This window comes from Mytilus californianus, unplaced genomic scaffold, assembly GCF_021869535.1.
Source record: "Mytilus californianus isolate M0D057914Y unplaced genomic scaffold, xbMytCali1.0.p SCAF_19, whole genome shotgun sequence".
Taxonomy (NCBI): Eukaryota; Metazoa; Mollusca; class Bivalvia; order Mytilida; family Mytilidae; genus Mytilus; species Mytilus californianus.
Window position 1 is genome coordinate 4672291 of NW_026262667.1, and position 24082 is coordinate 4696372.

Sequence of the window (24082 nt, forward strand, 5' to 3'; positions counted from 1 at the left end):
CTTGAAAAATAGCATGATGACCCAAATGTTTTGTTACATTTTTGAAAAAAAGCATGGTAAAATCTACATTTTGGCAAAGAAGAAGAAAATTCAGTCTGAGGAAATATATTGTGATGATCCCCATCTTAAGTAATAATCAAAGCGCGAAAGCGCTGTAAAGGCAGTTAATTACAGGTTGTGTGTATTTTTAGTCCAGTTATATCATTATCTTGCATAGTACATTGTACTTATCAGAGGTGGCTTTCAGTATTTAAGATTTAGAGTTCTCTAATGATATTGAACAAGTTTTTATGAATGTCATATTCTGAGCACTATATGAAGGCGATTGTTCTCACTTGTTTATGAACTAGTGCATTATGTCCAGTTTGTACCTTTTTTATCTATGTTTATAGTCAAATACTGTTTAAAATAGTTTGGCATTTTCTTTTAAGTAATAAGTAAATGTTATCAACTGTATTTTATTCAACTTTGCAAATGTGGTTTGTTACTGGTAAGTACAATGTATGGATGATAGTTGTTTCATTGGCAATCATAACACATCTCCTTATTTATATAATGATCTATATTCAACGACCTCACCCCCCAAGGGTGACTGGGGAATAGAAATATGGTCACCATTGGTCTTCCTCCGATCGGCGGTAAAACCCTCGTCACAGTGGGGCGTCCGTTTGGCTGTGCGGGATGTACAAAATCGCAGCCACGTCCGGTCAGAATGGGGACGTTAAATCCGATGCCTCGTGTAAAGAGAGTGCCACGCTCTTTGCACGTTAAGAACCCTTGCAACAACTCTTTGAGGGGTCCGTAGGTGACCTGTTGCAAGGCTAAATTTCTGTCTCTATCCAATATACCCTCATTTCCCGTGGCAGTCTAAATTTCTCCGACCTTAATCCCTTAATCTATTACAGAACCTACCTATTGTATTTATTGTGAACTTGTTCTCGTCCTGAATATGCATGAAATATTTGCCACTGGACGTTAAGCAACCAACAATCAATCAATCAATCAATCAACGACCTCAGGTACAAAAAAAATGTATGTAACTAAACTATGATGGGAAACCTTTGACTTCTTTCTTTAATATAAACTTTTGATTTGGTACCATAGAACTATGTAGAATAAATGTACATTGCAACATGTCAACTCTTTCAATGACAATACTTTTTTTAGAAACTATAACTCCAAGCAAAATTATATTTCCAAGTATAAAGTAATTTATGAATGAAACAAGAGTGCACACGCTGAAATGTCTCGCCTTCTTTACTAATCATTGATATTATGTTGATAGTCCTAAATATAAAGCTTTATTACAACTGTCACATAAACTTAACATTAACCAAGTAAACTAAACATTGACCAATGAACCAAGAAAATGAGGTCAAGGTCAAGGTCAGATGAACCATGCTAGACAGGCATGTACAGCTAACAATTCTTCCATACAACAAATATAGTTGACCTATTGCTTATAGTTTAAGAAAAACAGACCAAAACACAAAAACTTAAAACTGAGCAATGAACCTTGAAAAAATGAGGTCAAGGTAAAAAAAAACCTGCGTGACTGACATATAGATCATAAAATATTTCCATACACCAAAGTTGAACTATTGCATATAGTATTAGAAAAAAAGACAAAACTCAAAAACTTAACTTTGACCACTGAACCATGAAAATGAGGTCAAGGTCAGATGACACCTGCCAGCTAGACATGTACACCTTACAATCATTCCATACACCAAATATAGTAGACCTATTGCATACAGTATAAGAAAAAGAGACCAAAACACAAAAACTTAACTATAACCACTGAACCATGAAAATGAGGTCAAGATCAGATGACACCTGCCAGATGGACATGTACACCTTACAGTCCTTCCATACACCGAATATACTAGACCTATTGCTTATAGTATCTGAGATATGGACTTGACCACCAAAACTTAACCTTGTTCACTGATCCATGAAATGAGGTCGAGGTCAAGTGAAAACTGTCTGACGGGCATGAGGACCTTGCAAGGTATGCACATACCAAATATAGTTATCCTATTACTTATAATAAGAGAGAATTCAACATTACAAAAAATCTTAACTTTTTTTCAAGTAGTCACTGAACCATGAAAATGAGGTCAAGGACATTGGACATGTGACTGACGGAAACTTCGTAACATGAGGCACCCATATACAAAGTATGAAGCATCCAGACCTTCCACCTTCTAAAATATAAAGCTTTTAAGAAGTTAGCTAACGCCGCAGCCGGATCACTATCCCTATGTCGAGCTTTCTGCGACAAAAGTCGCAGGCTCGACAAAAAGGAGTTCTTAATTAAGTAATAAACTGATTCGCTGAGCGCAGCTGGATACACCCACAGAGGTCCAACCCTGAACAGTTGGGGCAAAAATGGACACAATATTCAAGCTTGATACAGGTCTGAATTTGGATTGTAATTAAATATTTGACATATTATAGTTTCTGAATAAATGTAGTCAAAGAACTTGAAATCAGTTATATGAATTGAATTTACATTCAATTAAAGATTTCTTGCTGTTGTGCAATACACTGTGCTGTTGCGCAATACTTAATAAATTTGTTGCCAGACTATAAACAAATAAAGTTCAATTTCTTCTCAATGTCATATTTGAAATTTATGAAAATCAATAGGGAGATTACATCAATAGCTATAAATAATTCACCAAAGTTTCATGCGAACTGCTTAAAGCATTTTTGAGTTGTTGTCCAAAAACTGGAAAATCCCCCCCTTTTTAATGAATAAAACCCCATAACTCAGAAATGTAAAATCTAAAATTTATAAAATTCTAAAGGGAGCTTACGGATTGATAATTTAGTCTTAGATGCAAGATTTTTTTATCAGTTGTTTGTGGCTTTGAACTAGCTGTCAGTAAATGCGAGTACTCTCAGATCTGTACTTAGTGTCTTTTTGTCGTTTGGATGTACAACTACCCGGCCACGTCCACTTGTATTTGTATTTATCCATCTGATGAGTTAAGCCTCTTTCAAATGATTTTTATAGTTCGCTCTTATATTGTACTGTTACACCACTGTCCCAGGTAAGGGGGTGGGTTGGGATCCCGCGAACATGTTTAACCCCGCCACATTCTGTATGTACATGTATGTGCCTGTCCCAAGTCAGGAGCCTGTAATTCAGTGGTTGTTGTTTGTTTATGTGTTGCATATTTGTTATTCGTTCATTTTTTGTTCATAAATTAGGCCGTTAGTTTTCTTGTTTGAATTGTTTTACATTGTCATTTCGGGGCCTTTTATAGCTCACTGTGCGGTATGTGCTTTGCTCATTGTTGAAGGCCGTACTGTGACCTATAGCTGTTAATTTCTGTGTCATTTGGTCTCTTGTGGAGAGTTGTCTCATTGGCAATCATACCACATCTTCTTTTTTATATTTACATCAACAGATATAAACAATTCACCAAAGTCAAGGTGAGACAACAAAACTTAGTTGTAAGATCTCTGAAATTTTTTACACGGTACAAGTTTTTCTAATTGTTGGAGATTGTATGGTGACAGTAACACCTGTAACTGCTTAACCCATTTCTTATGCACTTTGGTTCGATAAACTCACTGAATATCATACCACATCTCCTTATTTTTATATGCATTACAATTTACATGTGCATGTAATTGTAAATAATATTTATATATATATATCAGAACAAACTTCATTGCATCACTTTTATTTATGCATCCTTTGGCACAATACAAGTTCTAAAATTACACAACATAAAACAACTAAATGTTATTTCAGATGAAAGTTTTGTTTCAGTTCCATTCATAGGATTTATTAGAATTTTGTATGTTTTGACAAGTCCAATAATTAGCTCTATGTGCACGTGTTAATTGGAGACTTTTCTATCCCGTATAAGAGTTTTGGAACTAATTCCGTTTCTTTTTTTGAAAAAAGTGAGCAAACAAATCTTGCACATTTAAACCTTTGTCTGCCATCACACTGTCACCTGGATCACATAATTGAACTATTCTACATCTTTCAACTATTTCACAGTCACTGGTACAACCAACATATGCATTAGAGACATAGTTGACTAAGCCACCAGGTGTCCAACATACAAGTATTTTCAGTGTTTCTGTTTTTATATGATGAAAAGGTTGCCTGAGCTCTAGGAGCTTTAGGTTTTATCACGGGATATTCTGTGCTGTCAATAATAATCCAAGTTGTAGGAAACTTTAATTCTAAGTTGGATGGCGAAAAATACCTGACTAAACCACTAAATGGCCAAGTGTTAGCCTCACACCACTGTTTAGACATAAAAACAATCCATGTTTACACAATATTCTTAACACTAGTTTCAATCTAGAATCTAGACAGTTCAAGGTTGGTTGTATAATGCATCAATTTCATCAAAGTCATAAAAAAACTGATTTTCAAATGACACCCTATCAATTTGAAAATATATGTATCTCAAACAATGTGCTGTTGGACCAAGTGTGGTCAAAACAAATAAAAATTTAGTATACAACTCTAAACCGGTATAAAAATGCATGGCTGTGTCACGTGTCTTCATTTCAAAATTCTCTGCTGAAAATAAGGCATTGATGGTGTTTGCGTAATTCCATCTGTGAAGCTCAACATTAGCTCGGCAGTTGGTGGTGGACAGTCATAAATCCTGTCTGCAGTATGAATTACCTCTTCAGGAAAACCAACTTTACAATCAAAACTTTCCTCTAGATTTCTACTACAATATTCATCAAGTTTAGTTCTTTTGTTTTCACAGGAAACTGCCCTGATTTTTCTTTTTGCGGACGATTCAGTCTCTTGCTTGGTCCAGGAAAATAGGCTTGGATTGGCAGTAGACTTAAGTCTCTGTATGGTGGGTTTGTGCCCTGAAAAAGGTTATAAAACATTAGTTTTTTGATAATTAAATGAACTTCCATTAGCAATGCATACTTTGTACAGAAGCAAGTTAACTCGTACCATTGTAAACTCGTACCACTGGGAAGTCGTACCAATCAGAACTCTTACCACTGCAAACTCGTACCATTAAAAATATATTCAAAAATACGAAAGTTTTATGATTTTTTTTTGTGGTAAACTAAATAAAAAAGTTGAATTACTTGAATTTTATACTAGATTTTAATGAAAACTTAGACAAAAATACGAATGTTTTATGATTATTTTTTTTTAAGCTTTATACAAAAAATTAAAATATCTTTGAAATTTATACCAGATTTTAATGAAAACTTAGGACAAAAATACAAATGTAATTTCTTAATTACCATGCTAATAAATATATTAAATTCCTTTGATTGTGTGATTATTGGTTGATTATTAACTAATCAACTTGTTTTTTTTTATCTTTTACTAATCAACTTGTATAATCATATAAGCATGGTCATATTCTGCTGAAATGTGCTGAATATTGTATAAAAATAAATTTCATACTTTCTAACTGTTGGTCATAAACAATTTTAAACCTTTAAAACACAATCAATAAATTCTTTCATTAAATAAAATTCCTTTTAGAAACAATAGAAAAATACCCAAATCTATTCAATGTTACTGATTTGGAATGATTAAAAACTAAATCAAATAGTTGTCAGTAAAAGTTTAAAAAAGAGTCTATTCAAGGGAGACAACAAAGCCAATCTGCCACGGTTTTCTCTATCCAATTAGACAAGGAAAATTAGCTACAAATTGGTTATTGTAATTTCAAATTATATACATTTTACAGACTTAAGAGGTATTGAGTAAAATTAAAGTATATATTCATCATTAAACACCATTTGAATGCATTTAAATAAGTTGGTACGAGTTTACAATGGTATGAATTTACCGTGGTACGAGTTAGCAGTGGTACGAGTTTGCATTGGAACGAGTTTTTGTTTAGTGGTACGAGTTGACATTGGTACGAGTTACAATGGTACGAGATAACTATAATTCCTTTGTACTCGTAACCTGGCAAAATATTAACTAGATTTATTCATTACAATCTGGATAAAACTATGTTAGCCTGATTCAATGTACATCAAAATGTATGTTATGTAAATCCAAAGGACAAACAATGAGAGAAGTATGCAACAAACATACATTGTTTGTACCTAAATAACTATAATATAGATGAGAGCATGTCATTGTTTTGTTCCTGTTAACATTGTCATTGATATTTTTCAAGAAAGTCTATGAGGCATAGCTTATGCATTCCTGTCATTACTACATAAGCATAATTACTGCTAAAATAATTCTCAGTATGATATACCTCTTGTAAGAAATCATTATAATTGTAGCAAGCACCAAAAAATCTCAAACAGATCACATTGAATCGTAATCCAAAAAATTATGACGTCTTGAATTAACCACCCCCTTTTATTCTAAAACGATAATTGCGGTTGTAAACTGACTTTGGTTTATTTGCATGGCGATTACATATATAACTATATATTTCACAAAGAAAATAGAGTTTTACCATGAATAGTTTCCTGCACGTAGTCTTTTTCAGTAAAACGTGCCTTGCAAACAACAGCTGATTGAGATGGACTCCACGATATCATCGTGTTCTCGTCCAATCTGCGTATGGGCAATGGCGTTGATCCAACTTTTCCTTCTTTTTAAGTCATTTGGAAATGCATGTCCTCCTCTTAAATGACATCCAGGTACACAACAACAAGTACTTGGCATCGTTAATTAAAAATATAACTGAAATAGTTGCACTGTGCAGAAACCGGAAGTTGAGGAACAGGATCCGCTACCACGGCGCCACCTATTCAGGAACGATAATTTGCTACTTTATATAACTGCGAAATAACAATAACGTTAGACGGGTTCACGTGCATAAACAGAAATGCGCTTTAAATTGTATAATATAATTCATGTTCAGTCGACCTTTAATTATTATATCAACGACTGAAATGATTTATAAACATCTAGATTGCAGATAGCACTCGAAATTAACCCGAGCTCTTTCCCACGGAATTCAAATAATTCTAGTTTGTCAATCGGTTGACTGCTTATAATGCAAAATACTTATAAATCAAAAGTTTTTAAAACTAACAAAACACAATGATCGTTTCTCTATTTCCCAATGTAAATGAAATGAGACAAAAAACATTTTATACCACAATAAGAAGAGGAGAGAATCAACATTTTCCGGATCTACTTGGAGCTAAATGACCCCCCACGTAGATAAGTTGGATATCGCGGAAAGAAATATTAACACGGCAACTAGAAAGGCATTAAAGCACTGCCTTTAAAAATGTTGTATTTGAATAGTTACCACCTTGTCAAAGAAAATACCATTATTCATATTCTAATACTTGTAAAATGCTCTGATCATTTGATATATCCCAGGGGCATTGACTGTGATTGCTCAACATTTTTGCCAATGTCTTTTACTGTCTACAGTGGAATTGATGGTAGACTTCATCCAATGAAAACAGGCATTACATGCATACCTGTCAACCTATGACAATGAAAATGCAGGTGATGACCTGCATAGAAGAATGAAATCTCAGGTCATAACGCGTAAAAACATTTTTGAGCTGAATTTCAGTATTTAGGGGACATTTTTCTTATAATTTATATCAAAGTTTCCAAAACATGTCCACATGGTTAAGTAATTTAAAATTGTACATATTATTATTTCATTGCAACTGGAGGCCATTGATAGATTTGTGTTACATTGCCTTAATTCCTGTTCATATTCATTCCATGACATCCAATGTGCCAATTTGTGTTTTCTTAACATACATTTATGCAGCTTTTAAACAGTCGAACATATAATATGTTGATATTAGAGTATAATAAAATAAAGTTAAACAATTAAAGGAGGTATAGATGAAAAAAGTAATTTTCAAAATTTTTTATTTTTTAATTGTTCTAAGGTAGAACAATAAGTAAAAGTATTATTCTGATATGTTTGTGCATTCAGTTCATTTTAGCTTTAATCTTTTTACAAAAAAAACATAAGTTTAAGGAGTATATTGTGAATTGACAAAAAAGGGGAAGTAACTCAAATTGTTTTTAAAACAACTTTGAAATACACAAATTATTTAAGACCTAAAGCTAAGGTAATTGGTGTTAATTAACAGTGTGTTTGCACTGAAATGGGTCAATTGAGCTGAGTTAACACAGCTAGTTGAACCTCTTGTCCAGAAAGAATTACGAATTTGCCGGTATTTCATTGAAATCACTTAATATCTAATCAGTCTGAAGGCTAAGGAATCCGGGTGAAAACGGTTATTTTCCGAATTCCAGGGTTATTTGGTCATCCGGCGGGTGTTCCGGGTGACCCCTCAGAATTGTGAAAACCTCGGGTCACATCCACCAGTCCGGGTCAGTTGACAGGTATGTTACATGACATATAGCATTTGAATCATATTCCATACCTGTTTATACTACATGTATTAACAATCACTGAATTAATAATATGATTAACTGACCTTTCCTGTAGATAATAATAATGGATGGAACTTCATTTACTTTATATTTTAATCTTATTTTTCTGAAAATAGAAAAAAAAAGATATCAATGAATTTGTCCAGCTACATCTTTGTTAATTCATTGACAAATTAGATTTATTAATATCATAAATTCACTGTTGTCTACGCTTTAAGCAGATGACTATAGATATACTTTATTCCATATCTCACAGATGACATGGTTTACTTGGACATAATATTATTAAAATGTCTTCCTATATGTTCATTTTACTTTTACTGTTATATGCCAAGTGTTTCACTGTACAAAAAGCAACACAGCAGAACAAAACAAGCAGATGTGACCCTGTATGTTCCTGTACATGATTATGGGTAAGATACGTGCTAATTCATCATTAGGTTATGCCAAGTATAAATAGCGGAATGCAAATACCTGAAGTAAGATTTGTTGCACAAAGTAAAATTTGTTGGTGATATGAATTGAAAATTTAAGAAAGTCTGCTTGCTCAAATATGTCAGTAATCATGAATCAAGTATAAGAGAAGACAAATTCAGTATAGTAAGCAGATATTGTCGTAGCAGAGATTCCTTATGCAATTAAGAACAAATACATCAACGATGTATAATAGTCACAAAACTGATTTCTTTTCATGTTTACATCTACTGTGGATACCAAATTGACTGACATGTTGAAATTCAGAATTCATTAACAAATTTACAGATATAGATTATTGTTATAATTATTTACATGGGAAATCCAAATATGAAAAATCAGGGAACACAGAGAAAAAATTCCTGGCAGTTACATAATAGTGTATTTACTTACCTGTTATCTCCTGGAGTTACCCCTTACCTGTTATCTCATGGCAGTGACATAATTGTGTTATTCCTTACCTGGTATCTTCTGGCAGTTATTCCTTACCTGTTATCTCCTGGCTGTGAAATAATTGTGTTATTCCTTACCTGTTATCTAATGAATGCATATGACTTATATATGCTTTACAGTTCAAGTTCTCTTCTGTAACCTGAAATATACATACAGATATGTTTAGTATTATCTTATAATTTGAATTATTTCTGCAAGAAAAACTTCTGTTCATTAGACATATGTTGGATTAATATAACAATTACAATACAAGGTATAATTATTTGTTGACATTGTGCTTTGAGCTAGTTTCAGTAAATGTGAATATACTCTTACTTTGGTTCATTGTGGTTTTTTTTTGCCTTTTTGTTAGTTGTTTTTGTGCTACCATAAAATGTTGTGTATAAACCCTTATTTATGCATCATCTGCACACCCTTTTTCACCACTGGAGTTCAGGAATTTTTTTTTATCACTTGGTAAACAACAGTACATTGCATGTTGTATATGATTATAGTTGATAAAGTAAAAAAAATAAATTCCTTTTAAGTTCCTGGCAATAAAATAAAGTGCCTTTATGACATATATAGATCAATATAAACCTGGAAAGCCATTTCTTCAATTTCTGAGTGCCGTGCAGGGTCAGGAAATGCTATCACAGTAAATTTGTAATTGCCTGCAGTTTTTTCCACCAATTGTTCAGTTGCATCTTGTAACTGGTCTTCTAATGTTCTGGCCTATAATGAATTATTCTATAAATAAACAGTTTCACTTCAATCAATCATAGCCCAACAAAACCTTTACATAAATTATAAAAAAGCATTTTATTATCCAGTGTTCTCCAAAACTGTAAGTCCTGTCAGTACTGACACCAATAAACCAGGTAGGTAGGTCTGTCTATTTCCAGTGGTTTGTGTTTCATATCTTTTTGCAGCTCTCAGATATTGAGATAGCATTTGAATTTGTTATGGCGATAACTAAGCTATTGTTGTAATCTCACAATTGAATCAATATTTGTTATGGAACCAGGTGTGTAAATATCATTGCAGCTTCCTCTCAGGACACATGATTCAATATATTACCTTTAAAGCAGACTCTTTAAACATCAAGAGATAAGCCTAGACAAAATTGCCTTTCTATAATGCATGGCCTCAATGTATGGGACCAGTCAATAATGTCAAATGGCTTCATACATACTTGTTGAAACAAACTTGAAAAAAAAATGCCTCTATCCTGAAAAAGGTAGTTTACTAACTCCAATTCAAAAATTTCAGCAGGCAGATGGGTGAAGGAAACATAATATGTCCCTCCATTTTTTGCCAAGGGAGCAACCAATCTGAATGGAGTACGGCAGTCAATATAGAAAACTTCAAGGTATATTCAAGTCAGTGATCTGATATGCATCAGAGGTGATATTGTCTACTGCTAAAATATTCAACTTTAAAAAGACGCCAAACAATCAATCGATCAAATTGCTAAAAATGAATCAGAAATGGACTTTTAACAGGTTAAATGATTTCTTGTTTATAAAAGAGACTTACCAGTCTATCTAACCAATGGTTGATCTTGTATTTATTTGGTTCATCTGTATAATCAAAGTGAGATGTAAGTCCTAGGAAACATCTCAATAATGGAACAGTTGATGGATTTCTATAGTGAAGTTTTGTATTCTGCAATAAATAGGAAGGAATTTTCCCTATCTGATAACAAAACATTTATTACGTCACAGTTCTTTCAGAAATAATTACATATGAATACTGAGTTAATAAACATAAGTAATGCATGTCATGGCTTTCTCTTTGAAATGTTGTAAACATTTCTGAAATGCTATAGAAGGTACTGTGGATTCATTATTTTTGTAAATTTTCCTGAATGGAAAAAAATTTGCTTTTTCGAGGCGATTTAATTTCTTGGTTTCATCATTTGGTCCTAACAAAGTAAATGAAATAAAGAGCTGCACCATGAGCGCATGATACGCCTGTCCCTTTTTCAACGAATAAAGTTCCATAACTCCTCAATGTCATATCAGAAATTTATAAAAAAAACCAAAGGGAGGTTATTTTAATAGATATAAACCAGTCAACAAAGTTTCTTGAAAACTGCTCAAAGCACTTTTGAGTTATTGTCTGAAAACTGGAAAATCCCCCTTTTAAAAAAAAATAAAACTCCATAATTTGGAAACGTAAAATCTAAAATTCATAAAAATCGAAAGGGAGCTTACATCAATAGATATAAACAATTCACCAAAGTTTCATGAACACTGCATAAAGCATTTTTGAGTTATGGCTGAAAACTGGAAAATCCCCCTTTTTTTAATAAATAAAACTCCATAACTTGGAAACGTAAAATCGAAAATTTATAAAAATCGAAAGAAAGCTTACGTCAATAGATATAAACAATTCACCAAAGTTTCATGCAAACTGGTTAAAGCGTTTTTGAGTTATTGTCGGACATGTTGACGACGGACGGACAGAGGTATACCATAATATGTTCTGTAAACGGGCGTATAAACATTATATTTTATTGAATATTTAAATTTGTGGTTTCCTTCTACCTAAAAAATCAAAGAAAAATCGGAATCGTATGAGTACTGTAAATTCAGAACTTAATTTTTTATTAATGCAACTGAGTGAGTATCGCAATAATAAAAACTTGCATTATGATATCTAATACATATATCTGTATGCAGATTTTCCTAAAATCGCAATAATTAATCTCGCATTATTGTCCATCTTTCAAAAATGGCTATAATAAATGCATGCATTAATTTCTGAATTTACAGTATTAACGATTCCACAATAATAAAATATATCATGTTTAATTAAAAAATGCTGCAATATTAGAAGTTTCTTGCTAATTTCTTTTTTGTTTTCTTTTTAATGGCAAATGCTGGTAACTATATAAGTTGTGTCTCATTTTTCATGTTAGCATGGCGTATTGACCATTAAAGTAATATTTAAATCTTACCTTGCCAAAGGAATATGAACCAAATTCCCAAGAAGTAAAATTCTTTTTATCACCTTTCCATAACTCATGTACTACATCCTCTAACGGTGAACCTTCACCTGTTTAATTAATAAAATGTCATTGTAAACATATTGTAAATCAGAATCAATTAATAGTCGACTACATTTGTATCTTATACATGTATCAGCATATTTGGGGTAATCAAACAGTTTTTGTAAACATATTGTTTTTTTAGAAAAAAAAGTCATTGTTATATTTTTCAGTGACCAATTCTTGCTTTAAAGTGATTAAGTGTAAAGGTACATTGTACCAGCACAGACTTCGCCTCTTCTCAACTGTTGAACCAATTATAATGAAACATGGCAGGAATGTCCCTTTTGTGTTCAACTGTTGTATTGACCAAACTAGTGCTATTGATACATTTAATGTGCAAATTTACCAAATAAAATGGTTTTCAGTCAGACGGTTATTTACACAAAATTTAAAAGTTTGGAGAATAAACTATATGTATATTGAAATATTGGCAAATATAAAAGAAATTTGATGAGAATAGGTGAATTGATAGGTAAACACACAGGACAGAACTGATGGGACAAAAAGACATGTATGTAGTTATAGTTGTTTCTTTTTGTTATTTTCCATTTAGGACTTTGGTGTTGACGGCAGATCAGTTCATTTATAACTATTTGTACATAAACACAGTAATTTACAGCTTGACCTAGTTTTTCTTTTCTAATGTTGACATGTACAAAATTTCGGTATGTTGTTGGGTCACTGTCTCAAGGATGCATATAGGTAACTCAAATCTCCTTTTATTTTCATAGGACTTATACATTTACTACACTAAACAGTCAGTAAACAATCCTACCTGGTTTTCTGTATATAACACACACTGGTAAATGTCTTGACACTTTTATATGTCTTTCCAGAACATTTGGTAAAAAATCTTTAAATTTTGGTGAAAGGTCTGCTAAAATATAATTAAAATCAACCTACAGTTAAATAAATAATTTAATAAAAAGGATTAAAGAAAAAAATGACAGAAAAGAAACATTATACACATTAAACATTTTTATCTACCATTGTCCAACAATGGCCCTTGTCAGACAAGTTACATGTATTCTAAACATCATAATACAATAATTATCATAAAACATGCAAGAATAATATTTTTCAGTGAAAATACACAATACACAAAAAAAATAAAGCATGAGCAATATGGGATATTATTACAGTATAAAGTGTGTAGTGTTAGGATGATTTTTTAAAACTAATATATAAAATATACTTATTTAAAGTAAATGATAGAACAAGAAATGTAGTTTCATATTTTGTAGTAGTTCTCCTCTTGACCAAGGCACAGCAGTGAGGAACTTTACATCACCACAATGCAGAGGTCATAAAGGGGCGGTCATTTAGAACCAGCTGCAAATGGTTCTCCTCATGACTAATGCACAGCAGCAAGGGGTTAGACATTGCTACTGTGCAAGATTCATCAAGGAACAGTGTTTTAGATTATGACACATCCTTTTCCATATCAGCCCAGTTATCATCTGGTTACAAAAGCAGAGGTTCCCTGATTTCCTGAAAACTCCCCAAAACTAAATATGAACCAGAGAACCGATAGATATTACCCCAAAACTCTATTTCATATAGTATTTTGCTGCTTTTATAGAGTCTAAGACAATAAAGACTATAATTTTGAGATACATGTCATTTTTACTAAATAAATGTACAATTCAACTTCAGGAATTTGATTTGTGAGTCTTGTATGCAAGTTCCTTGTATAACAGTACAGCAGACACATTTTTCAAAAGGTAGATAACTCTATCTAAATAAAAGAATAAAAAGTACTTCATCATTTTTTAAATTTAAGTTTTCAGATAATGATTACATGTAATATATTTACTTTTGGGAAATGGGTGTACCCCAAAATTAGCACTCAACAACAAAAAAACCATGGTTAGGAGAAATGATAGCCAGTGGAAGTGATGAAGATATTGTCATTATAGTAGAATTTTATTCACTTCCGCACCTGGTCAAATCGGCACCCAGTATATAAAAATAAGATGTGGTATGATTGCCAATGAGACAACTATCCACCAAAGTTCAAATGAAGTGGATGTAAGCAATTATAAGCAACCGTCAATTTGGTACCTATAATATACAAATCTACACCTGGTTAATTCATCATCCGATATAGCATTAGCTATTTCAGAAACTGATGTTTACATTAATTTTTACAAATGAAATTAACACCTAAGTCCTTATAAATTTCCTGCGTCTGGAGTCTGGTAGAGGATGTCTTTCTCTGCCAGATGGTCAAGTGTTCGAATTGCAGCTGGTACAGTAATTACAAAGATATCCAAGACAATGTGATTTTGGATTGTGGTTACATTTGGCACCCAACTATCTAGCAGTGTACAATAATGTAAGTGTGAGAGGATTCCTTCCCTTTGGTATTCGATTCTAAGCCAGCCATATGAGGTTGAGATAGGGAAGTACTTCTTTAGCTCAGTCTGTTAGAGTGCTGACTTGTAACACAGAAGTCCAGGGTATGTATGTATGTACGTAGATCCCTCCTTTATTCAGTGCACCCATCGAGAGCTGGGAGGGTACAGTAGAATTAGTGTACACTGCCTATTAGGACTAATGGAGATGTGTCACTAACTTATTTACACCAAGGACAAACCTCCTACCCAACACAATGGGAGTTTTAGGACACAGGGATGTCTGTTATTATGGCAGAGGAAGCGGAAGTACTCGTAGAGAACCACCAAGCTCCTAGGCAGGAACTGGCAAACTGAAGAGATATCTGAAAATTGATCTCCAGGTCAAAGTCAGGGGCCACTTTGACAAACCAAGGCCCACAATGTAACCATTCTGGTTTAAACTGCGGGCTGGGTACCAGAGATGTGTGTGGGAGGATGGAAATACTAATGTACTGAAATTCCATACACCTTATCGCTATTTGCCCGAAATTACTGGACATCACATAGGTTCCCGTAAAATTTTGACGTCATAATAGAAAATATCTGACGCCACAATGGAAAAGTGATTGTTGTATGACGTCAATAATTCAAGCTGCGCAGATACAGTACATACTGGGACATAGTCTGAAAAATCATCAGCATATTGTATGCCTGGCATTAAATGCTGGGCTTTTATTGGGGGTCATAAATCACAGGCTAGACATAGCGATCCTACATTCCGTCGGCGTCGTCCGCATCCACAAATATTCACTCTGTGGTTAAAGTTTTTGAAATTTTAATAACTTTCTTAAACTATCCTTGATTTCTACCAAACTTGGACAGAAGCTTGTTTATGATCATAAGATAGTATCCAGAAGTAAATTTTGTAAAAATAAAATTCCATTTTTTCCGTATTTTTCTTATAAATGGACTTAGTTTTTCTGCCGGGAAATATTACATTCACTCTGTGGTTAAAGTTTTTTAAATTTTAATAACTTTCTTAAACTATCCTGGGTTTGTACCAAACTTGGACAGAAGCTTGTTTATGATCATAAGATAGTATCCAGAAGTAAATTTTGTAAAAAAATAAATCCATTTTTTCCTTATTTTACTTTTAAATGGACTAAGATTTTCTGCCAGGAAACAACACATTCACTCTGTGGTTAAAGTTTTTAAAATTTTAATAACTTTCTAATACTATTTTGGATTTGTACCAAACTTGGACAGAAGCTTGTTTATGATCAAATGCTAGTATCTAGAAGGAAATTTTGTTTTCTTCCAGTTAACATTACATTCAGTCTGCAGTTAAAGTTTTTAAACATTTATTAGATTCATAAACTATCCTGGATTTTTACCAAATTTGGACAGAAGCTTCTTACAATCAAAAGATAGTATCAAGAGGAATATTTTTATTGATTTACTTCCTCATTTTTGTTGAGCCTGCTATTAACAGAAAAAGTAGGCGAGACACTGGGTTCCGCGGAACCCTTACAAATTTTTTTTTAGGTTAAAGCTCTTTCTTTTATTTCTTTAGTTGTTGTAGCAATCATGGTATTTTTAAATCTTGGTTTTGATGTTTCACCAGTAAATAAAATATTTTTTATATTTATTACATATGAGGGGCCTGATGGGTTATTTTCGTTCTTCGTGATTGGCGCATTTTCGCTATCGTGATCTGTTTTTCTACAGATTCATTTTTTTTTTATATTTTCGTGATCCGTGATCATGGAAATTTAATTTCTGTGAATCGTGATTGACAAAAAAATCAACTCGTGAATCGTGATGAGACCCCCCCCCCCCCCCCCCATCAGGCCCCTCACATATGTCATTAGCAAATATTTCTAGTATAGAAATGTATAATATTTATAATAGTTTAAATTTATTTTCTGGTGTAACAGCATTGTTTATTTAATAATATACTCAAACAAATACAGATAGCTTATAACATTTATCAGGAGCACATATTATATATGACAACGTTAACAAAAACAGATACAAGTAGTAATAAAATAATGCAATACATTTGAATTTTTGAAGTCCAATGTTTGTTACTAAAGAGTTTTCTTCTTCTGTTTTCCTGGAATTGGTCTCCTTAAGGCTTCATTTATCTTTGTCACTACCATCAGCTTCCATGCTTGTTGTTGGGTAACCTTGGGAAAGAAATGGCTGACATACTGTTGTAAATACTGAAGCCTTACTGTATCAAGAGGGTTTTTGTTGTTTTTTGCATCACCATTATAAGAATAAAATCTCCTCAAACATTCAAACGTAAAAAGTTCAGGAAACAACAGTTCAACAATATGCTTGGCAAAATTACCTGGGCCAGAAGATGAGTTAAATTCTCCGAGTAAATCAGTTGCTGCAATCTTATGATCTTATCTTTTGAAGTTTTATAGGTGAAAAATATATTTTATTATTGTTTATAAATATTGCCAATAAATCCCTTCATCCCTCTCGGGTCAAGTGGCACAGATTTCCAATAGCGATAAGGTGTATCGACTATCGGCATCGAACCTGGGACCTTCAGCACTGTAGCCATCGGTCTTAACCACTAGACCACAAACCCACATATCGAGTAATGTAGGAGAAAATGTGATTTTCATAATTTTATTTTTTAAATTAAAATTTTTAGTAAACATGTATATTATTTTAATGTCTATAAACTATGTCTAGTGCTATATCTGTGTCTTTGTAATATTTTGTATCTGTCAAATTCATGCCTTTTTTTATCTTGAATAAATATATATATATATGTAAGCCTCAAATCTATGTCCAGCTTCAAATCTATGTCCTTTCCGCAAATCTATGTCCTTTTTAAATTTTGCGTCATAGACGTTCCAAATTTATGTCCTTTATTGTCTCAAATCTATGTCTTTTATTGTCTCAAATCTATGTCCTGTATTGTTTCAAATCGATGTCCTTTATTGACTAAAATCTATTGCCATTTTTGTCTCAAATCTATGTCTTTTATCGAAATGGGGTGACGTAAGACATAGCAAGACGTCATAAAGTATAATGAAACATTGAACAAAACGTTTGTAAATCGGTATGTATTTAAAGCTTACGATACAGAATAGCTTTAATTCATTGTTGAAGGCCGTACATGTAAATTTAGTTGCTGTTATACAGATGTCATTTTGTCTCAGTTTGTTTATTAACTTATATTTCGTATTTGTTATCAAGACGTAAAGAATAAAGTGAAGTAACGATTATTACTACAGAAACAATTAAACACGGGATCAAGAAAAGCAAACAATTTGAAAATGTTGTAGTTTTACAATAAGATGTAAATCATACAATAAATACACACGAATGTAAATTTTAAGCACACACATCATGCACATGGAGAACATATCCCAACTTAACACTGAATTATGGGAAATGACTGTATAAAATCAAAAATCCTATAAGGCCGTACTTATTAGCAAAACAAACTGGAAAAAGATTTAAGAAAAGGACACAGATTTGAGGCCGTATCTTTTTTAACGGGCATAGATTTGCGAATCACGTCACGATTGAAAACAAATTTGAAAATAGGACAAAGATTTGAGGCCGTATCTTTTTTAACAGACATAGATTATCGAATGACGTCACGATGGGACACAGATTTGAGAAACGGACACAGATTTGAGGCCGTACAAGATCTGAGGTTTACATATATATAATCACTATACTATTATGCCAGCTTTAGCTGGCACTTATGGTAGAAGCATCGAATTGGAATAAAGAACGATAACTCTCTCTACATGATCAATCTAAAAAGTTTCGTCACTCTCGTTAAATCTCGTACAATTTTTTTTTTTTAAATTTCGAAGTTGATCAAGTCAAGTTATCTAACTCTTAAAATTTATTTTTTCTTTTTTTTTTCATTATATTTATTAAATAAATATTGTATTCTTGCTTGGCTACAAATATAAAGTCAATTCTTCAAATAATGAAAACGGAATTAGCATTGGAATATCCGTCAGGACATTTTCAGGACATTAGTTTAACCCTTATATTTTTAATGGCTGCCAGATTCTCGTTTAATCGCGATCTTGAAAAACGGGACAAAACGGAATAAATTCGCTGTTTAATACGACAAGAATTTTTATTTGTTTACAAAAACAAGAATTTAGAAATTTTAGTAACCTGTGTAGTTTATTTAAATTTTTTTGTTCCACGGAAATAACCGAAGTTTAGACAACAACATCTTACGCCATGTTTCAGTTTTATCGTCTGCTTCATCTTTCCATCATCAGTGACAAATTTCCTAAATAACCACAGGTACTTCATTTAAAAGTTACAATATCATAATTTATGATAACATTAGTAGTGTAAAAGTTCCGTCCAGCCATGGGAACACAGAAAAACCCTTTGCAAGCAATAAATTTCGAGAGAAACGTTAACGTAGCCGGAGGAAGTAAAATCCGGTGCTCTGCCTTTGCCAAAAGGCTTTGGTTGACCATGACCACTATTGTTCATCTGCTACAGAATTTCCCAGACCCATATCAAGTTACAGTGATAATGAAGTTGGTTATACTGTTGAATGTGATCACGGTTATTCCTGTAGCTCACAGACAAATGCAGGTGAAATTCAAAACTTAACAAAAGTTTTAAACAAAGAAAATATATACTTTCACTATCTGTAGACTGTACTTCCTTTGACAAACTCTCAACAAATCTTGACATTAATTATGACACATATCTACCTTAAACAGTCCCAGGAGTTTCATCATAAATTAAAACAGCTGTAAAAGGAGACTTGAGTCTGAGTCAGAGTGATACATTTATAGGTACATATATATTGTATGCACCCATATTGTCCAAAATAGGATTTTATGGGAAGATGGAGTTATAATAACCCATGATAATACCATGACTTTTGATAGGTATAGAGCATGTTACTTGGAAGTATGTGGGCTACATCCTTTGAAATTCAAGCTTCCGACACATTATTTGGATGCAATATAAATAATTGCCTCCCGCAGTCCCCTGTATATTTCATGCGTCAGTTTAAACCTGATCAAAACATTTTCCCTCTACTGAATACTTTTATCAGGTGCACATTTCAACCTATTAAAGCAATAAACACTTATGGCTATAACGTTCCCAAATTGCACCGAGTACCCAATTTGCACCTATTCAACAAAAATAACTGGGGAAATCTTACAAGTTTTCTTTGAGACTAAACAATTTGTATTGTTATGATTTGACAATATACATGTCTTTTAACATCTGTTAATATATTTAGATATACACAAATCGTTCACAATGAGAATATATCAACAGATGAAGCATTCCCGGGAAAAAGTAAATCTACGAAAACGTCAGTGTTGTCACCATGCGAAGTTATCTAATTATCATCTTTTAAAAATGTTAGCAATTTCAAAACTACAATTTAATTTTCATGACCAAAATAAAATAAAGTACAAACAAAAAAGCAATAAAATGCTTCGCCAATCACAACCTGATACAACCACAGATGTAGATTTAGCATATAAAAAACACCAAAAATTTTATGTCAGTTGAAATCAAACATATTTTAATTTTGGACCCTTCAAACTTTAATATGGACTTATTTGAAAATGGGTATCATGTGAGCCCGAACATTTCTATTCAGCAGCAGTCTCCAAGTACATATCTCCTTAATTTTATATGATAGTCCCACAAAAATGTTGAAAATGTGTACATTTAATTTTTTTTTCTAGATTCTCTCATGTCATACATGTGAAAGCGGTACCTTTTTGGTCACTATTTATGTGTTGCGTCTAAATATGAATTGTAACACTTTATAGTGACTGACCAGGTCAAACAAATACTTCTCAAGAAACATGCAGAGAAGAAGACAACTTGAACAGCACCAGCCATGCCAGACTATGTATGAATAAAAACTCAGATCGGAATAGCATGGACGATATGTTAGTTATATGTCCTAGTGAATTGTAAGGGAAGCTATCGATAATTCTGCAGATAACGCAATTTTATCACTGAGGTTTATTGTACATTTTCTGTTCAAATTTTCACACAATCAGTGAATCGTCCAAAAAGGCTAAACTAACTTTTTATTACCAGCTGATTACTAAATGTTTCAAACAATGACAAGTGTTTCATTCATGAAATAACTTGTGCGTTTCTGCGAAAAAAATCATGTGCAATTTTATGAATTAAAGGGAAAGAAGATCCTTTTGCGGTGCACTCGTGCATGTCAATTGCGAACTGACCCAATATATTTTCTTTATCATGACCAGTTCACTGATACTGACGTTGACATTATCAAGAAGTACACATCAAAGGAAAAATGCACAGATTACCGTTAAAATAATTTACACACCCTGTTTCGTGTGTATCACCTGCCATATCAGTATTTGTTGCATTTATATATAAATGAGAAATAATCAATGTAAAAATGGTAAATATTTGGAGAAAAAGACCCAAAAAAAATGTTGTTTTTGACCACTGACTCCTAAACTGTTGGTACAATAATTACGACAACCCCCAAAATCAATTCTAACCTTCCTTTTGTGTATTGAAGTTGAACCTTCTGGTACAATTTCATACATTGTCATAGAGATCCATTTACTTAAACTAAAGTTATTGTCCAGAAACCAAATGTGCCTTCGGACAACAACAGTGACATGATTGCATTACTCGAAAGCAAATTTTTGACATATTCCCCATTTCCATTCTGAATTTTATTTTGCCGTCGTATAAAAACTTGAAAAGTAAGCTAATAAAACAAAATGCAAAAATGACATAAAACTGACTCTGAATAAGTACATGAAATTGATGTAGAAACCCACAAACAGAAAATGATCAGGAATACATTTATACTGCTGAGCAGTGTTCTCCCCTCAAATTTTAATTAGCATCCCAGCAAATAGCAAAATCTTTAGATTATCAACTTAACAATCCTATTTATGGTTCCTTGTGCTTAGATCAAAATGAAAAACCTGATCAAAACATTCTTCTAAACAGGCTCACTGTAAATTCAAACTCTTCTTTTTTAACAATCAGAATGATCCTCTTGCTGATTACATATATATGAGATGCAGGAAACTGGGAATACAATATGAACAACCAGCTAATTTAGAAAGTAAAAATAATTCAACAAACAGAAAGCGTTGTTTGCAATATTAAATAAAAAAAACCGCTACAACTTTTAGATAATGATATTGATGAAAAAGATATTCCAAATCCTCCACCTTTTCATGAAAATCAACAAAAAATTAATTTAATAAAGTTATGGATTGTATAACTGTACAGTATTCATAGTTTGGTAATTAAACAAATGTCTAATTGTTTTAAATTTTGTAAAATTTGCAAAGAAAGAAAAATGGATATGAAAATGCACAAGATAATGAATGTAAGCATTGTCATTTATATAAATCACCAATAAATTCATTTTCAGCAGAAAACAATAAGGGAGCAACCATTTAGCTTCAAAGGGGGGGGGTATGGTTTTTTGTTTGAGTCAGATTTTTTACACGTGAAGCACTTCAATGCTATCAATCAACATTATTTAGTCAAAATATAACACTAGAAGGTATGGGGAAAATCTGGATTCAGAATATTTTTTTTTTGTCCTCTGCTTGAACAGAGTATTTTTTGTCATTAATTTTTAAAGAAAAATACTAGTCCAAATAATTATGACGTCCAGGAAGGCTATTTTAAATTTTTGCTTTGATGCTTCCTGCGACACACCAAAAAAAAAATACCATACCTCCTTCTGCCTTTTGAAGTTCAATGATCTTTCCCTAAACATTTTCCATCTAAACTTATTATTTTATTTTAGACAAAAACTATATGTAGGACATTAGTCCTGAACATGCATGAAATATTTGCCACTGGGCTTTCAGCAAACCAACAATCAATATATATGTAGGACATAGTTTTAGTAAGCTGGCATTCAAGGTAGCGCCTTCCTCATATTACTAACATGACTATAGTATGAAATTATGCATTAGCCATTACGGTTACATTTGGAAGGCAAATGGATAATGGCAATGTTTTTGATATAAAAATCCCAATTTAGTGTATCTAGGAAGTTTAGTGCAATGTACACTGAATAAACTTACTCGACGTGGCTGCAGACTGTACCAAAAACAAAACAATAATTTTTGAAAAGCCATAGCGTCGTTCGCAACCCGCCATATTGTGCAAGTGCCATCTAGCGTCAAAAAAGCGAACTTCAATTTAAAACGTATAAAACCAGCACCTGCATCCCGTAACCTTACCGTATTGTCCAATGTCTATGAGAAAATAAAATTAAAATCAAATTTTATAGATTTATGGCACGCTACACAGCTTAAACATTCAAATGGTAAACTTTGAACTTATGTGACATTTAAATCAAGCTTTGGAAGAGAAAAGTATATTTCAATGATGGCAGGGCAGTTTTGAGTCTGAGCCAGAATTTATATAATAAGAAAGAATTTCATCACACCCTTAAGAATTGAGACAGGAAGGTATCAGAGAACTGTCCTAAACGACAGAACCTGTAATTGTTAAATGTAGAGGATGTACATCAATTTATATTTCAACATGTTACATTTGATGATGATGGCATTCGGCATATTTCAAGAAATAATAAAAATTTACCTTAATTTTCTAGATCTTAACGGCAAGGGATAAACTGATATGGTTTTTGAACATAGAAGATAAATCCATTTTTACTGCTGTTGTTAAATCAATTACTTAAAGGGTTGATCTTGTCCGGGCTTTCCTGTCTTCTTTAGACTCAATGGTGACTGTGTGAGATTCTACACTTAGTATTTTGAAGCTCACAGTTCAGGGAACACCGTCCCTTAGTGCCTGTTGCAGTAGGGAGACATACAATATTCCCAAAAACTACACGGCAGTATATGTTATTTGCTGTGAATGACATTGAATCATTTTGTTACCTTGATATAAAATAAAGAGATGTGGTATTATTGCCAATAAGATAGCTATCCACCAGAGACAAAATGACGTAGATACACCTTATGACCTTTAACATTAAGCAACACCCATATCGCATAGCAAGCTATAAAAGGCCCCGGCATGGCAAATGTAAAACAATTCAATCGAGGAAACAACGGCCTGATTTATGTACAAAAAAACAAATAAACAGCAACAAACGACAAAAACAAGCGAATAACAGACTCCTGACTTGGGACAGGCACATACAGAATGTGTCGGGGTAATACATGTTTACGGACACCAACCCTCATCTAACTTGGGACAGTGGAGTAACAGAACAACATAAGAACAAACTATAAAAAGCAATCGAAAAGGGTTTGACCCATCAGATCGATACAAAGCACAAAAAAACAAATAACAAACTCTTAGGATACAAAGTATTGAGATGAGAGTACTAACAGCTACTGAAAGCTAGTTTAAAGCCAATAG

General features: G+C 32.8%; 2 protein-coding genes across 3 annotated transcripts in view; both read right to left on the minus strand.

The window, feature by feature from the left end:
* Positions 1 to 22847, minus strand: part of LOC127727095 (uncharacterized) — a 55480-nt gene extending 32633 nt beyond the window's left edge. For both annotated transcript variants that reach the window (XM_052234507.1, XM_052234508.1), the window contains exons 1-7: positions 22771 to 22847; positions 13111 to 13212; positions 12243 to 12340; positions 10817 to 10945; positions 9878 to 10012; positions 9376 to 9437; positions 8416 to 8477 (exon numbers count right to left, since the gene is read on the minus strand). In XM_052234507.1, the coding sequence (XP_052090467.1) occupies positions 8416 to 8477; positions 9376 to 9437; positions 9878 to 10012; positions 10817 to 10945; positions 12243 to 12340; positions 13111 to 13212; positions 22771 to 22846 (664 nt within the window). In that variant the 5' untranslated portion in view covers position 22847. The remainder of the gene's footprint in view (positions 1 to 8415; positions 8478 to 9375; positions 9438 to 9877; positions 10013 to 10816; positions 10946 to 12242; positions 12341 to 13110; positions 13213 to 22770) is intronic.
* Positions 3683 to 7226, minus strand: LOC127727108 (uncharacterized). Its single transcript, XM_052234522.1, has 2 exons — positions 6444 to 7226; positions 3683 to 4863 (listed from the first exon to the last, which is right to left on the minus strand). The coding sequence occupies exons 1-2, from the start codon at positions 6526 to 6528 to the stop codon at positions 4541 to 4543; spliced, it is 408 nt and encodes a 135-aa protein (XP_052090482.1). The 5' UTR covers positions 6529 to 7226; the 3' UTR covers positions 3683 to 4540.
* Positions 22848 to 24082: the final 1235 nt, after the last annotated feature.

Excerpts from the sequence above, each read along its gene's own strand:
- LOC127727108 (XM_052234522.1), bottom strand. The coding sequence starts at position 6,528 with ATGATATCGTGGAGTCCATCTCAATCAGCTGTTGTTTGCAAGGCACGT. Across the intron at positions 4,864-6,443 it reads CGTGCAGGAAACTATTCATG|GGCACAAACCCACCATACAG; the intron begins GTAAAACTCTAT and ends AACCTTTTTCAG.